Here is a 14,329-nt window from a genome sequence, read left to right as displayed (position 1 = left end):
TATTCCCAAGTTTATCAAGACATTTTGCAGGAGAATGTAAGGCCATCTGTCCGCCAATTGAAGCTCAGAAGTTAGGTGCAACAGGACAACAACCAAAAAGGTAGAAGTAATTCAACAACAGAATGGCTTCAACAGAAGAAAAACACCTTCTGGAGTGGCCCAGTCAGTCCTGACCTCAACCCGATTGAGATGCTGTGGCAAGACCTCAAGAGAGCGGTTCACACCAGACATCCCAAGAATATTGTGGAACTGAGACAGTTTTGTAAGGAGAAATGGTCCAAAATGCCTCTTGACCGTTGTGCAGGTCTGATCCGCAACTACAAAAAAAAGTTTGGTGGAGGTTATTGCTTCCAAAGGAGGGTCAACCTGTTATTAAATTCAAGGGTTCACATACTTTCCAACCTGCACTGTGAATGTTTACCAGGTGTATTCAATACAGACATGAAACATAATTAGTTTAAGCAGACTGTGTTTGTCAATTGTTGTGACTTAGATCAGACAAAAATGGTATGACCAATTTATGCAGAAATCCAAGTAATTCTAAAGGGTACACATACTTTTTCTTCCCACTGTACATATAGTTGAAGTCAGAAGTTTACATACACTTAGGTTGTGTCACGATTCTTCAAAATCGAACCCAGAAGCAGATCAGGACAAGGAGAGTAGGAAGAAGGTGAGTATTTATTTACAAGTGAATGTGAATGGGTAGATATATCCAGGTGGTGTAGCGGGTAGCGGTGATGAGTTGATGGGAGTAAATAGGTGGATCCAATGGGGAAGCGGAATCCTCTGACGACCAGGCGGGAATGGGGTAAATGATCCGGGTGAGTAACTGAAGACAGAACAAACAGAGGTAAGTTCAAGGCAAGCAATACGTAACAAACAACAAAACAAATTCTATCCAACTTGAGGCTGATACTCTGGCACAACATACTGTTCATGGCTAACGATCCGGCAGGGAATGGATGTCAGGTCAGAGCTTTTGAAGGGGAGAGGTGATGATCAGGACAGGTGTGCAGATTACTGATGGGATACAGGTGCGGGTGAACATCGATCTCCCAAGAAGCTAATTCGCCCGGCAACCAGACAGGGTGCGTTCCAGGACACCGGAAACACACTCCAGGACAGAAACACAGGCAAACACAGACTCAGGAAGCGGGATTCGTGACAGGTTGGAGTCATTTAAACTCGTTTTCAACCACTCCACAAATTTCTTGTTAACAAACTGTAGTTTTGGCAGGTTGGTTAGGACATCTACTTTGTGCATGACACAAGTCATTTTTCCAATAATTGTTTACAGACAGATTATTTCACTTATAATTCACTAATATCACTAATTCACTATAATTCACTAATATAATATCACAATTCCAGTGGGTCAGAAGTTTACATACACTAAGTTGACTGTGCCTTTAAACAGCTTGGAAAAGTCCAGAAAATTATGTCATGGCTTTCGAAGTTTCTGATAGGCTAATTGACATCATTTGAGTCAATTGGAGGTGTACCTGTGGATGTATTTCAAGGCCTACCTTCAAACTCATTGCCTCTTTGCTTGCCATCAAAAAAATCAGCCAAGACCTCAGAAAAAAATTGTAGACCTCCACAAGTCTGGTTCATCCTTGGGAGCAATTTCCAAACGCCTGAAGGTATGACGTTCATCTGTACAAACAATATTGAGTTTGAGTTTATTTTATTTTTATAGGGACAGTACACATTAATCAACGTTTCAGTAAAAGTGCCGGTTTTAGCCAGCCGGCTAATTTTCAACCGCAGTCCCTGGGCAGGTATAAACACCATGGGACCACGCAGCCATCATACCACTCAGGAAGTGACCCATTCTGTCTCCTAGAGATGAACGTACTTTGGTGAGAAAAGTACAAATCAATCCCAGAACAACAGCAAAAAGCTAGACTACGGTTTGCAACTGCACATGGGGACAAAGATCGTAGTTTTTGGAGAAATGTCCTCTGGTCTGAGGAAACAAAAATATAACTGTTTGGCCATAATCACCATTGTTATGTTTGGAGGGAAAAAGGGGCACGCTAAAAAGCCGAAGAACACCATCCCAACCGTGAAGCACGGGGGTGGCAGCATCATGTTGTGGGGGTGCTCTGCTGCAGGAAGGACTGGTGCATTTCACAAAATAGATGGCATCACAAGGAAGGAAAATTATGTGAAATATATTGAAGCAACATCTCAAGACATCAGTCTCAAGTTAAAGCTTGGTCGCAAATGGGTCTTCCAAATGGACAATGACCCCAAGCATACTTCCAAAGTTGTGGCAAAATGGCTTAAGGACAACAAAGTCAAGGTATTGGAGTGTCCATCACAAAGCCCTGACCTCAATCCTATAGAAAATGTGTGGGCAGAACTGAAAAAGTGTGTGCGAGCAAGGAGGCCTACAAACCTGACTCAGTTACAACAGCTCTGTCAGGAGGAATGGGACAAAATTCACCCAACTTATTGTGGAAGGCTACCCAAAACATTTGACCCAAGTTAAAAAATGTAAAGGCAATGCTATAAAATATTAATTGAGTGTATGTAAACCTCCTACCCACTGGGAATGAGAAATAAAAGCTGAAAGAAATTATCCTCTACTATTATTTTGACATTTCACATTCTTAAAATATAGTGGGGATCCTAACTGACCTAAGATAGGGAATTTTTACTAGGATTAAATGTCAGGAATTGTGAAAAATTTAGTTTAAATGTATTTGGCTAAGGTGTATGTAAACTTCAGAGTTCAACTGTAGGTCAGCGATCTCTAAGGTACAGGGTAGTGTAGAGGGTGATAGCCGGCTAGTGACAGTGTCTGAGGTTCAGGGCAGGGTACTGGGTGTAGGCCGGCTAGTGGTGACTGTTTAACAGTCTGATGGCCTGCAGATACACTATAAGCTGTTTATCAGTTTCTGTCCCAGCTTTGATGCACCTGTACTGCCTCCTCCTTATAGATGTTGTGGAGGGCAGGCAGTGTGCCCCCGATGAGGCGTTGGGGTGACCGCACCACCCTCTGTAGAGCCCTGCAATTGCCGTACCAGGTGATGATACAGCCTGACAGGATGCTCTCAATGGGGCATATGTAGAATTTTGTGAGGGTCTTCGGGGCAAAGCCTAATTTTCAGCCTCCTGAGTTTGAAGAGGTGCTGGCATCAAATTTGTCACCAACAGGCTCCTCAACAGCTTCTTTCCCCAAACCATAAGACTGTTAAATAGCTAAACAAATGGCTACACAGACTATCTGAGTTGACCCTTTTATTTTATTTTTGACTTGTCTCTATGCACACTCAAAGGGCCCTACACACTCACACACACACTGGCACTCACTTCATATTTTGCTCACACACACACATAATATGCAAATACATTTATACTGACTCTACACACGCACACCCACTCACATATAATCATCATATACGCTGCCGCTACTCTGTTTATCATATTTATCATAGAACCTTATGCCTTGTCACCTTACCCCTATACATATCTACCTCTATCACTTCAGTATCCCTGCACATTGTAAATATGGTACTGGAACTTACTTTCTTGTGTGTTTTTGTTCTACTGTATGTTATTTTTAGTATTATGTTGTTATTAATTACTGCATTGTTGGGTCTAGAGATTGCAAGGAAGGCATTTCACTGTACTTGTGCACGTGACATTAAAACTTGAAGGGACCATTTCAGGTCGTCAGTAATGTGCATGCTGCGGAACTTGAAGCTTTTGTGACCCTCCACTGCGGCCCCGTCAATGTGGATGGGGGCTTGCTCTCTCTGTTGTCTCCTGCAGTCTGATCAGCACCTTCGATTTGTTGACATTGAGGGAGAGGTTATTTTCCTGGCACCACTCCACCAAGGCACTCACCTCTGCCCTGTAGGCTATCTTTTCGTTGTAGGTAATCAGGCCTACCGCTGTTGTGTCGTCAGCAAACTTTGTGATTGAGTTGGAGACGTGCGTGGCCACGCAGTCCTGGGTGAACATGGATTACAGGAGGGGGCTGAGCATGCACCCCAGTGGGGCCCCCGTGTTGAAGATCAGTCAATGGTCTACGCTCCTATGGAGCCAAGGGCTTAAGCCAAGTAAGTCTGCTTATATCCCTATTTCTTCCCTCTGGTTAAAAATGTTAATGGTAAGTCAGTAAGCAGTGCACACATACCTAAGTGACAATATTTACTCAGGGAGAGTCCCTCTCTTTCCTGAGTACAGGGTTTGATATTACATGAATGACATACAGTGGGTGAGGACTTCCGATGTGGAGCTACAGTCGATCTCATACAGTATGTAGCTGCTGCAGACGACACATCACATGGATACTGTATGTGGACTCTGGTAAAGGGAGCAGCTGGAACTATCATAACCCTGCTAAAAAAAAAAAAGCCAGCTACCATTGAGGAGCCATGGCCTCATTTGGACAGATAATCTTGTGGGGGTGAGGACACAATGTGTTTAAAATATATATATATATATATATGGTTGTTGTTGTTTGAGGCCCAGCAACAGCTGTGCTTTTTATCACCAACAAATGCATAGTGAGATTAATTCATCATTGGATATTGTGATGTTCAATTGACTTGGAAAGTTCTTGATAGTTTCAACCCCATCTCCTTTTGCAGCTTGATAGTCAGTATCTTCGTAACTGCTGGACTCATCATTCTCATCTTGTCTGTGTCATTTTCAGGTACGTAGTGAGCATATATATTGACTTGTGTCACTATCATTGTCAATATTCATGTGATGTCTCTGTTAACATGTATTTGAGCATATGTGAGATTGCATGTGTACCTGTGTGCGTTTGCCAGTGTGTGTGTGTTTGTGTGTAACTATAGTTCCTATGAACTGCACACATCTCTATGTATGGAAATTAAGCTTCCTGTATGTTGTGTTCTGCTGTGTGCTGTCCTCTAGGTCAGGGCTTAGGGGGTTCCAAGGGCACTGTGGATAGCATTGACAAGTGGCCCATCGGGTACTTGGGAGAGGATGTCATCTTGAGCTGCAAGTTCAAGACTTCCACTAACAGCAGGGAATCGACCAGTCAGGTGTCAATCACCTGGACGAAGGAGGGGCTAAGTGAAGTGGTGTACAAGTATGATAAAGGCGCAGTCCAGCTGACGGAGCAAAACCCCCAGTTTAAAAATAGAACCCTGCTGTTCTCAGATGCCATAGGTGGAGGCAATGCCTCCCTGTTGCTGAGGGACATAAAAGTGGGAGACAATGGGGTGTACTACTGCAGTGTGAGCACTCCTAGTTGCTCGGGAAATGCCAGTGTTAACCTCAGAGCTGCAGGTAAGGAGCCATGTTAGACATTCTCAATATTTCACACTGAATATTGAACTGCACACAAAGTAGCCTACTCTGAAAATATGCTTCACTTCAGCTTTCTCAGCCCCCAAATTCAAGCGGGTAAACTCTACCCTAACGGCAGAGGCAGAGAGATGGTTCCCCAAACCAAACATCACCTGGTTGGACGTCAATGACAACGTCCTGAACGAGAGTGAAACTAGCTTCTTCAACAACTCCGCCGGGATAACTCGATTCATCAGCTCCCTTCAGCCAATCAAATTGTATGGCAGCTACACCTGCATCATCCAAAACCCTCTGGTGAAGGCTATCTCCCAGGCAACCATCAAAGGTCCAGTAAACACCTTTCAGAGAAAATACAATTTTATACTGAGAAAATACTTGGATGAGAACTGCATGTTAGACAACTCTCATTCAGTTTAAAAACACTTACACAAGTTAAGTCACTCACTCAGAGGACACCTACACACTCTTCAGTCTATTTCACCACAACAACCCGGCCAAACATGACAACTAAATAAAGATGCAATTAAAGTGGCGTTTAACCCTACCAATGACTGGGAGCTCTCTAGGACATAACTAACAGAAGTAATTGAGTATACAAAACATTAAAAACACCTGCTCTTTCCATGACATAGACTGACCAGGTGAATTCAGGTGAAAGTTATCATCCCATATTGATGTCACTTTAAAGGAGGATTTTTAATGCTTTAAGACATGGCCTGTGTATGGGTGCCATTCAGAGGGCGAATGGGCAGGACAAAACCTTTAAGTGCCTTTGAACGGTGTATGGTAGCAGGTGCCAGGCACACCAGTTTGTGTCAAGAAACGCTGCTGCAGGGTATTTCACAGTCAACTGTTTCCCGTGTGTATCAAGAATTGTCCACCACCCAAAGGACATGCAGCCAATTTAACAACTGTGGAAAGCATCAGGAGTCAACATGGGCCAGCATCCCTATGGAATGATTTCAACACCTTGTAGAGTCCATGTCCTGACTAATTTAGGCTGTTCTGGGGGGGTCCTAATGTTTGGTATACTCAGTGTATGTTTGGCAGTGTGCATACTGTACAGTCAGCATCTTTTTTTAAATTACAGATACAGAGATATCAGCAAAGACTTTCTTCTCCTTCAATACTTCAGCTGCACCACCCATACTACTACCTCAATGGCACGTTCTCGCAGCTACGGCCAGTGTTTTTCTCTGGATCTACCAGCTAACCTGATAAACACATTGACACCAACTGTTCCTCATAGCCTACAGTCAAGGTTACTAAAAGTACTGTGGTAAAGTGAACTAGTCTGGTACTATCCACTAGCCTTGGGCTGCCTGGAGTCTGATGGAATTTATGTTGGGTATAACAAGTGGAGATACAGTGTGTGTGCGTGCGTGTGTGGCTATAGGTTATCTAATAAGTGGTGAAATTATAGTTACATACAGCAGCAATACTGTAATTACATAATAATAACAATTACTTTTGGTTTCTATGGGATTCACTGTGGCAATCAGTCTACTGGGCTATCAGTGTAACACGTGAATCTATAGGTCTATAGTTTATTTTTTTTACAATAAAATGTAAATTATTTTAAATTGTTTGAGTTTGGTGCTTGTTGAAGTTCATTCTGTGTTAGCTGCATGGGTCATGCATGGTCTTTCAAACCAGTAGATGGGGCCTGCGGGAAGGATATTCTGTCTCTGCTGAGTTGAGGGGCCTGGACGTCGTTTAGTTCTCTGCTTCAGATCGCGAACAACTTCAAACCACGCCTGGGGGTGCAAAGGCTGTTTTTCATTGGACTGGAGAAGAGGGTTTCATGTTTCAAGGAAGAGAACGTACCTAGTGTGGAGTATTACGGAAGAAAAGTTGAGGGTGTAGGAAACAGCGTAACAATAGTTATAGGCCTATACAGTCCTACACGGAATGTTATTTTGGTGTTACGGTATTATGCTGGGGTTTTCTGTTGCATACTAACGTTAACTGTAACCTAGGCTACTGATATAGTTGCAAATTGGTAGCCTAGGTCGATTTCTGACACCGGTATTTTTTATTCTTAAACAAAATCCGGTAACAAATTGTTTTTAAAGAAACGAGACAATACTATAAAACACAATGTCACACTGTGACCAAATTTTGGAAAAAGATGTGGATTCCTCGCCAAGCGCGACCACAAACTCGAGCTCTAAAAACGGAGATAACGGGGGCGTCGTGATCAATGCGAGGGCAGTGTGCCGCGTTTGTAAATGTTTATATCGCGAGCCTAAAATTATGCAGTGTTTACACACCTTCTGCGCAGACTGCGTTCGTCAACTGGAACCATTTTCGGTGTCTTCGGGAGTACACAATGGTAAAGCGGTCCCTCTGGCAGGCGAGCCGCCCTCTGCCGTCACCGTTCTCTGTCCGGAGTGTGACTCCGAGGTGGACATCCCGTTGTCCGGAGTGGACGGGCTGACCACTGACCACTTGGCCCTGGACGAAGTGTTTCTGGAGACGCTGATGAGCAAGAACTCTGTGGTATGCGACCTGTGCAGCGACGGGGACGCAGAGAAGCGTTGTGAGGTGTGCAGTGTCAACCTGTGTGAGTTTTGTATTCAAGCACACAGGTGAGTGCATAAAAAATATTTATAACTCATGTTCAATGTTTCAACATTGTTGCAAGTTAACTAGTCTAGGATTATGGTTGGTTCCCGACTTACATTTAAGCTTTGAGCTGGCCACTTGCCTTTTATTACATGATAACTGTAGGCAGGTAGGCTACATGCAATTACAGTGTAATCAAGTGGAACCTATGAGTTCACAATCTCCACCTTCTTTCCTCCCCAGGAGACAGAAGAGGACGTCGTCTCACACCGTCCAGTGTCTGGAGGACCTGAAGACCCAGGGTTGTCTCTCTCGGCCCGTCCTGTGCTCCCTCCACCCTGCCCAGGAGCTGCGTCTCTTCTGTGAGCCCTGTGACCTACCTGTCTGCCTGGAGTGTGCCGCCACCTTCCACCGCGACCACCGCTGCCTCCCCACACGTGATGTCATCGATCGCCATGGGGGCCGTATCCGGGATTTGGTTACCGGGCGCCTGCGGCCACGGCTGGACCAGCTGGAGGAGTCACTGCGGAAGGTGGACCTATCCCAGGAGACCTTGCAGACCAGGGTGGATGCGGCGGTGGACGAGGTGCGTTCCTTCGCACGAGGCTATGCTAGCGCTGTGGAATCGCACTGCCTGTTGCTGCTACGGCGCTTAGAGGAGCTGGGTCTGCAGCGCAGGAGTCATCTTCATCTGCAGAGGGCGCAGCTGCAGCAGGCCCTGTCGGACACCCGCGGGGGGGTGGAGTTTGCCGAGCGACTGCTGACGTGCGGGTCGGACGCAGAAATCCTCAGTGCTAAGGACGTGACCCTCCGCAGGCTGGCTGTCCTGATGGAGACGGGTTACAACCCCCCCCCAGAAGCCGTCTGCCCTGATGAAGGGAGCAGTATTTGCTTCCTGCCACAGGAGAGTGCAGGCGAGATGGCGGGGTACCCGATGGTGGGGGTGATCCACACCAAGACCCTGGAGCTCAGCAGGTGCACCATTGAAGGGGAAGGTGAGACCCAACCAAGGTCCCGTCCAGAAACAACCCTTAGCCCCTATGCCATATTTTCCCTAGCCCCTAATTCTGAGGCAGTTCTCCTGTCCCACTTTGAACAACCCTGAAGGCAACCTCTTTAACTATATTTAGGAGATGCTCTTTTACAACAGACCTACAAACAAACAAACAAACAAACAAACAAACAAACAAACAAACAAACAAACAAACAAACAAACAAACAAACAAAGAAACAAACAAACAAACAAACAGAGACCTTAGGCAATTATACAGTATGTAAAGGATAAGTAGTAGATGACATTCCTGGTCTTTATGGAAACATTTCAAGTGGCAGGTATTTGCTTTGTCAAAACACAGGTATTTGAGATATACCCCTCTCTTTTGTGGTACACACTCACACACACACACACACCGCTCTGTAGCAGCATGCCCACTGTGATAGTACAAAGAGCTATTCCCTGCTGTGGCTAATGTTTGCCTGCAGAGCTGGAGATGCATGGCTTCAGCAAATAGAGACTCTCTGTGTCAAAGTCAACTGCCCCTAGTTGTATTCATTTAAATATATGGACAGATGTCAATCCATAAAGCAGGTGTGTGTGTTTTGTCTGTGCCTACTACAGGGCCTTGGAGAGTGTTTGTGATAAGAGTTGAAAAAGAGAACCTGCAGCCCATGTCACTGTTTCTTTACTTCCCCAGTTTCTGGGCTTAAGGATAATGATGTTATAGAATTAGTGCCAGGAAATAGTCAAGAAATACAGGCTTAAGCCACTCTTATCAATAATACAGTATTTACAAATGTGTGCCCATGTTAAAACCACACAGGCTCTGCGATTAAATGATTGAAGTCAGGGGTTTGGCCCACTGTAGTGTAGGACAAGCAGTAAATTGTGTGTTAAGAGCAACAGCTGCTGGTGCAGTGTGACAGCGTGCATGGCTGTCACCAGAACACACACACAAAGCCACACCACCAGTGTCTAGATCAGAGTGGCTTTATGTGCTTATGTATATACAGAGCCTTCTACTCAAGTGTTATCCAAAAAGGTGTTTCAGGGGAAAACAACCTTTGTCAGCGCTGAGAGGGAAGTAATACGAACGTGTGTGTGTGAGTGAAAGAGAGACTGACCTTTAACCTGTCCCTGCCCCCAGGTCTGCAGCGTGGCAGGGAAGGCCAGAGAGGGGAGTTCACCCTGGTGTGTAGAGACTTTGCTGGGGAGCAGATGGGTCGTGGAGGGGAAGCTGTCCTGGTCAGTATGGTCCACAAGGAGAAGAAAGACTGGTGAGGAACCAGATCATCTGCAGCACACACATCTACCAAGTTCTCTGTACTACTGGGTGTGCCGGGGGTGCCGGGTTTCTGATCTGATTGAGCTAATCTTGATGGTCATTTGTTATTTAGTCCGGATCATTATGAGATGATGCTGTAATAAAGGAGTCATACATGCTTTGTAAGTGGTACCATGCGTTATAACTACATCATCAAATATATCTGCTGCGTGCCTCCCGGGTGGCGCAGTAGTCTAGTGCACTGCATTGCAGTGCTAGCTGTGCCACCAGAGACTCTGGGTTCACGCCCAGGCTCTGTCGCATCCAGCCGCGGCCGGGAGGTTCATGGGGCGACGCACAATTAGTCTAGCGTCGTCCGAGTTAGGGAGGGTTTGGACGGTAGGGATATCCTTGTCTCATCGCGCACTAGCGACTCCTGTGGCGGGCCGAGCGCAGTGCACGCTAACCAGGTCGCCGCTAGGTGCAGTGTTTCCTCCAACACATTGGTGCGGCTGGCTTCCGGGTTGGATGCGCGCTGTGTTAAAGAGTGCGACTTGGTCACGGTAGCTTTGCTTTTCTTCGTCTCTCCCGAGCCCGCACGGGAGTTGTAGCGATGAGTCAAGATGGTAACTACTAACAATTGGATACCACGAAATTGGGGAGAAAAGGGGGTAAAATGTAAAAAATATATATACTGTATCTGCTGCTGTTAATTCGTCTTTCGGATGGGACGTTAAACCGGTGTCCTGACTCTCAGGTCATTAAAGATCCCATAGCACGTATCGTAAGAGTAAGGGTGTTAACCCCGGCGTCTTGGCTAAATTCCCAATCTGGCCCTCAAACCATCACGGTCACCTAATAATCCCCAGTTTACAATTGGTTCATTCATCCCCCTCCTCTCCCCTGTAACTATTTCCCAGGTCGTTGCTGCAAATGAGAACGCGTTTTCAGTCAACTTACCTGGTAAAATAACAGATAAATAAATCATTACTTGTGTCCTCTGTAGCAGAGTGGAGGCGGCGGTGGTGGATAACAATGATGGCTCCTATTCTGTCTCCTACACCCCCATGGAGCCAGGGCCCTACTCTGTGTGGGTGTGTGTCAAGGCCCTACACGTTAAGGTACTGTACAGTATTTGATAATGACGATAATCATGACAATCAGGATTTAGTAATAATACTATGCTTACTTAATGACCCTGGCAATCGCTTCACCCTCCAGGGTTCCCCCTTTGTCCTGAATGTGAGGAGACAGGTCCGGTGGCACCGTGGAACGTTCCACTGCTGTTCCTTCTGCTCCAGTGGGGGTTCTAAAGAGGCCCGTTGTGGCTGCATGGGAACCATGCCAGGTAGGTACAGCAGACTACAGGGTACAGGGACAGTATGCCAAGTATGTGCAGCAGAGTAAAGGCTACTAAAGGACCGGTACGCTAAGTATGTGCAGAATGGGAAATGTCACATCAGGTAACAGTAACTCGTTACGGCTCTGTGTCTGTCATTATGTCCCCCATGACATTATGCACCAGCCAGATTTACTAAGCGTTTGCAAATGTGCACCTGCTATTTTCCAAAGTGAATAAACACAGACGGTCACGGTAGCTTTGCTTTTCTTCTCTTACTCTGAAAATATCAGGTACAATGTATGAATAGTACTCTCGCTTTTTGTGTGTGTGCGCAGGAGGGTTCCAGGGCTGTGGTCACGGCCATAAGGGTCACCCCGGTAAGCCCCACTGGTCGTGCTGTGGAAGTACGGTGGAGGCCTCAGAGTGCCTGCCACAGAGTGTCATAACGGCAGTGGGTGGAACAATAACAGCAGTGGGGGGGACAGGCTCGCCTCGGGGCCACCTTAGGACAGTGGAGCTCTGAGGGACAGGGCCAGGACACCCCTATCCCCACCAGATATCATGGGTCTACAAATCAACCCTTTCAGAATTTCTATTTATTTCTATTTTCAAGATGTAGATTTTATACACAAAACAATATTTGTTGTGATCCGCTACTGTAGCTAACTATTCTGTCGTTTCTATTGTTTTGCATGTGCATGTTACATCACAAGACTGATTTAGTGCCTTTCATGTATTTGAAAGACCATTATTTTTATTCTGAAATAAATAACACTGGAATAACTTAATGTGTCGTACAATATTAACAGTTATGAGGTTTCTATCCTGAATACAAAGCATAACATACAGTTGAAGTTGGAAGTTTACATACACCTTAGCCAAATACATTTAAACTTAGTTTTTCACAATTTCTGACATTTAATCCTAGTAAAAATTCCCTGTCTTAGGTCAGTTAGGATCACCACTTTATTTTAAGAATGTGAAATGTCAGAATAATAGTAGAGAATTTATTTCAGCTTTTATTTCTTTCATCACATTCCCTGTGGGTCAGAAGTTTACATACACTCAAATAGTATTTGGTAGCACTGCCTTTAAATTGTTCAACTTGGGTCAAATGTTTTGGGTATTCTTCCACAAGCTTTCCACAAATAAGTTGGGTGAATTTTGACCCATTTCTCCTGACAGAGCTGGTGTAACTGAGTCAGGTTTGTAGGCCTCCTTGCTCGCACACATTTTTTCAGTTCTGCCCACACATTTTCTATAGGATTGAGGTCAGGGCTTTGTGATGGCTACTCCAATACCTTGACTTTGTTGTCCTTAAGCCATTTTGCCCCAACTTTGGAAGTATGCTTGGGGTCATTGTCCATTTGGAAGACCCATTTGCGACCAAGCTTTAACTTCCTGACTGATGTCTTGAGATGTTGCTTCAATACATCAACCTAATTTATCTTCCTCATGATGCCATCTATTTTGAAGTGCACCAGTCCCTCCTGCTGCCCTTCCACAACAAGATGCTGCCACCCCCCTTTTTCCTCCAAACATAACGATAGTCATTATGGCCAAACAGTTCTATTTTTGTTTCATCAGACCAGAGGACATTTCTCCAAAAGTACGATCTTTGTCCCCATGTGCAGTTGCAAACCGAAGTCTAGCTTTTTTTATGGCGGTTTTGGAGCAGTGGCTTCTTCCTTGCTGAGCGGCCTTTCAGGTTATGTCAATATAGGACTTTTTTTACATTGGATATTGATACTTTTGTGCCTGTTTCCTCCAGCATCTTCACAAGGCCCTTTGCTGTTGTTCTGGGATTGATTTGCACTTTTTGTACCAAAGTACGTTCATCTCTAGGAGACAGAACGCGTCTCCTTCCGGAGCGATATGACGGCTGCGTGGTCCCATGGTGTTTATACTTTCATACTATTGTTTGTACAGATGAACATGGTACCATCAGGCGTTTGGAAATTGCTCCCAAGGATGAACTGGACTTGTGTAGGTCTACAATTATTTTTCTGAGGTCTTGGCTGATTTCTTTTGATTTTTCTGTGATGTCAAGCAAAGAGGCACTGAGTTTGAATGTAGACCTTGAAATACATCCACAGGTACACCTCAAGTTGACTCAAATGATGTCAATTAGCCTATCAGAAGCTTCTAAAGTCATGACATCATTTTAAAGGCACAGTCAACTTAGTGTATGTACACGTTTGACCCACTGGAATTGTGATACAGTGAATTAATTATAAGTTAAATAATCTGTCTGTAAACAATTGTTCGAAAAATGACTTGTGTCATGCACAAAGTAGATGTCCTAACCGACTTGCCAAAATAATAGTTTGTTGACAAGACATTTGTGGAGTGGATGAAAAACAAGTTTTAATGACTCCAACCTAAGTGTATGTAAACTTCCGACTTCAAATGTATATACTTCCTAATACATTTAGTCGTTTAGAATACACAACAGGGTGATGTTTAGTTGTCACTGCGGTTCCTCTCTCCGCCACTGTATGGCAGTAGTGGGCTATTCACTCCTACTTCAGCCCATCATACCATCTCAGTATTGGAAATATTCCATTAAATACAAGCTACTTGGAGAATCCTTATTAGTGGGTACAGTGCCTAATCAAGTGCAATACCTTTTTAATTACGCTATATTGGAATTGAGTAATAGTGCACTGACTGTTCTAACCAGATGTAATGTTTAGCTGGTTGTACAGTTGCTGCCTATGTGGAAGCTGTACCACTCACTGCTGGTTGGTTGAAACGCTGTTTGACTACTGGTGTTACACTTAACAAAATGCATTCTCACCCTCCCTGAGGGAGCTGAACCTCCTCTGTATAGTTGTTTAGTGGGGGCAGGGAGGGG

At 44.8% G+C, this 14,329-nt stretch overlaps 2 protein-coding genes and 1 long non-coding RNA gene across 3 annotated transcripts; 2 read left to right on the top strand and 1 right to left on the bottom strand.

Moving 5' to 3' along the window:
- Window positions 1-663: 663 nt before the first annotated feature.
- Window positions 664-7,888, bottom strand: LOC149984684 (uncharacterized). Its single transcript, XR_016494815.1, has 3 exons — window positions 7,575-7,888; window positions 935-1,117; window positions 664-832 (listed from the first exon to the last, which is right to left on the bottom strand). It is a non-coding gene; the product is annotated as an uncharacterized LOC149984684 (long non-coding RNA).
- On the top strand, window positions 4,204-6,884 carry LOC110520422 (V-set domain-containing T-cell activation inhibitor 1). Its single transcript, XM_021597734.3, has 5 exons — window positions 4,204-4,426; window positions 4,611-4,675; window positions 4,903-5,280; window positions 5,372-5,626; window positions 6,392-6,884. The coding sequence occupies exons 1-5, from the start codon at window positions 4,395-4,397 to the stop codon at window positions 6,517-6,519; spliced, it is 858 nt and encodes a 285-aa protein (XP_021453409.2). The 5' UTR covers window positions 4,204-4,394; the 3' UTR covers window positions 6,520-6,884.
- On the top strand, window positions 6,886-12,255 carry LOC110520420 (E3 ubiquitin-protein ligase TRIM45). The gene is made up of 6 exons (XM_021597733.3): window positions 6,886-7,892; window positions 8,113-8,864; window positions 10,014-10,143; window positions 11,137-11,251; window positions 11,352-11,478; window positions 11,808-12,255. Exons 1-6 carry the CDS (start codon window positions 7,402-7,404, stop codon window positions 11,993-11,995), a joined length of 1,803 nt encoding a protein of 600 aa, XP_021453408.3. The 5' UTR covers window positions 6,886-7,401; the 3' UTR covers window positions 11,996-12,255.
- Window positions 12,256-14,329: the final 2,074 nt, after the last annotated feature.

The sequence above is a fragment of the Oncorhynchus mykiss genome, chromosome 3, assembly GCF_057628025.1.
Source record: "Oncorhynchus mykiss isolate SJ-2025 chromosome 3, ASM5762802v1, whole genome shotgun sequence".
NCBI classification, from domain to species: domain Eukaryota; kingdom Metazoa; phylum Chordata; class Actinopteri; order Salmoniformes; family Salmonidae; genus Oncorhynchus; species Oncorhynchus mykiss.
Note: the sequence above shows the minus strand (reverse complement) of the source record. Positions and strands in the feature narration are given on the sequence as shown.

Excerpts from the sequence above, each read along its gene's own strand:
- LOC110520422 (XM_021597734.3), top strand. The coding sequence starts at position 4,395 with ATGGCCTCATTTGGACAGATAATCTTGTGGGG. Across the intron at positions 5,281-5,371 it reads TGTTAACCTCAGAGCTGCAG|CTTTCTCAGCCCCCAAATTC; the intron begins GTAAGGAGCCAT and ends GCTTCACTTCAG. Across the intron at positions 5,627-6,391 it reads CTCCCAGGCAACCATCAAAG|ATACAGAGATATCAGCAAAG; the intron begins GTCCAGTAAACA and ends TTTAAATTACAG.
- LOC110520420 (XM_021597733.3), top strand. The coding sequence starts at position 7,402 with ATGTCACACTGTGACCAAATTTTGGAAAAAGATGTGGATTCCTCGCCA. Across the intron at positions 10,144-11,136 it reads CACAAGGAGAAGAAAGACTG|CAGAGTGGAGGCGGCGGTGG; the intron begins GTGAGGAACCAG and ends TGTCCTCTGTAG. Across the intron at positions 11,252-11,351 it reads TCAAGGCCCTACACGTTAAG|GGTTCCCCCTTTGTCCTGAA; the intron begins GTACTGTACAGT and ends TTCACCCTCCAG.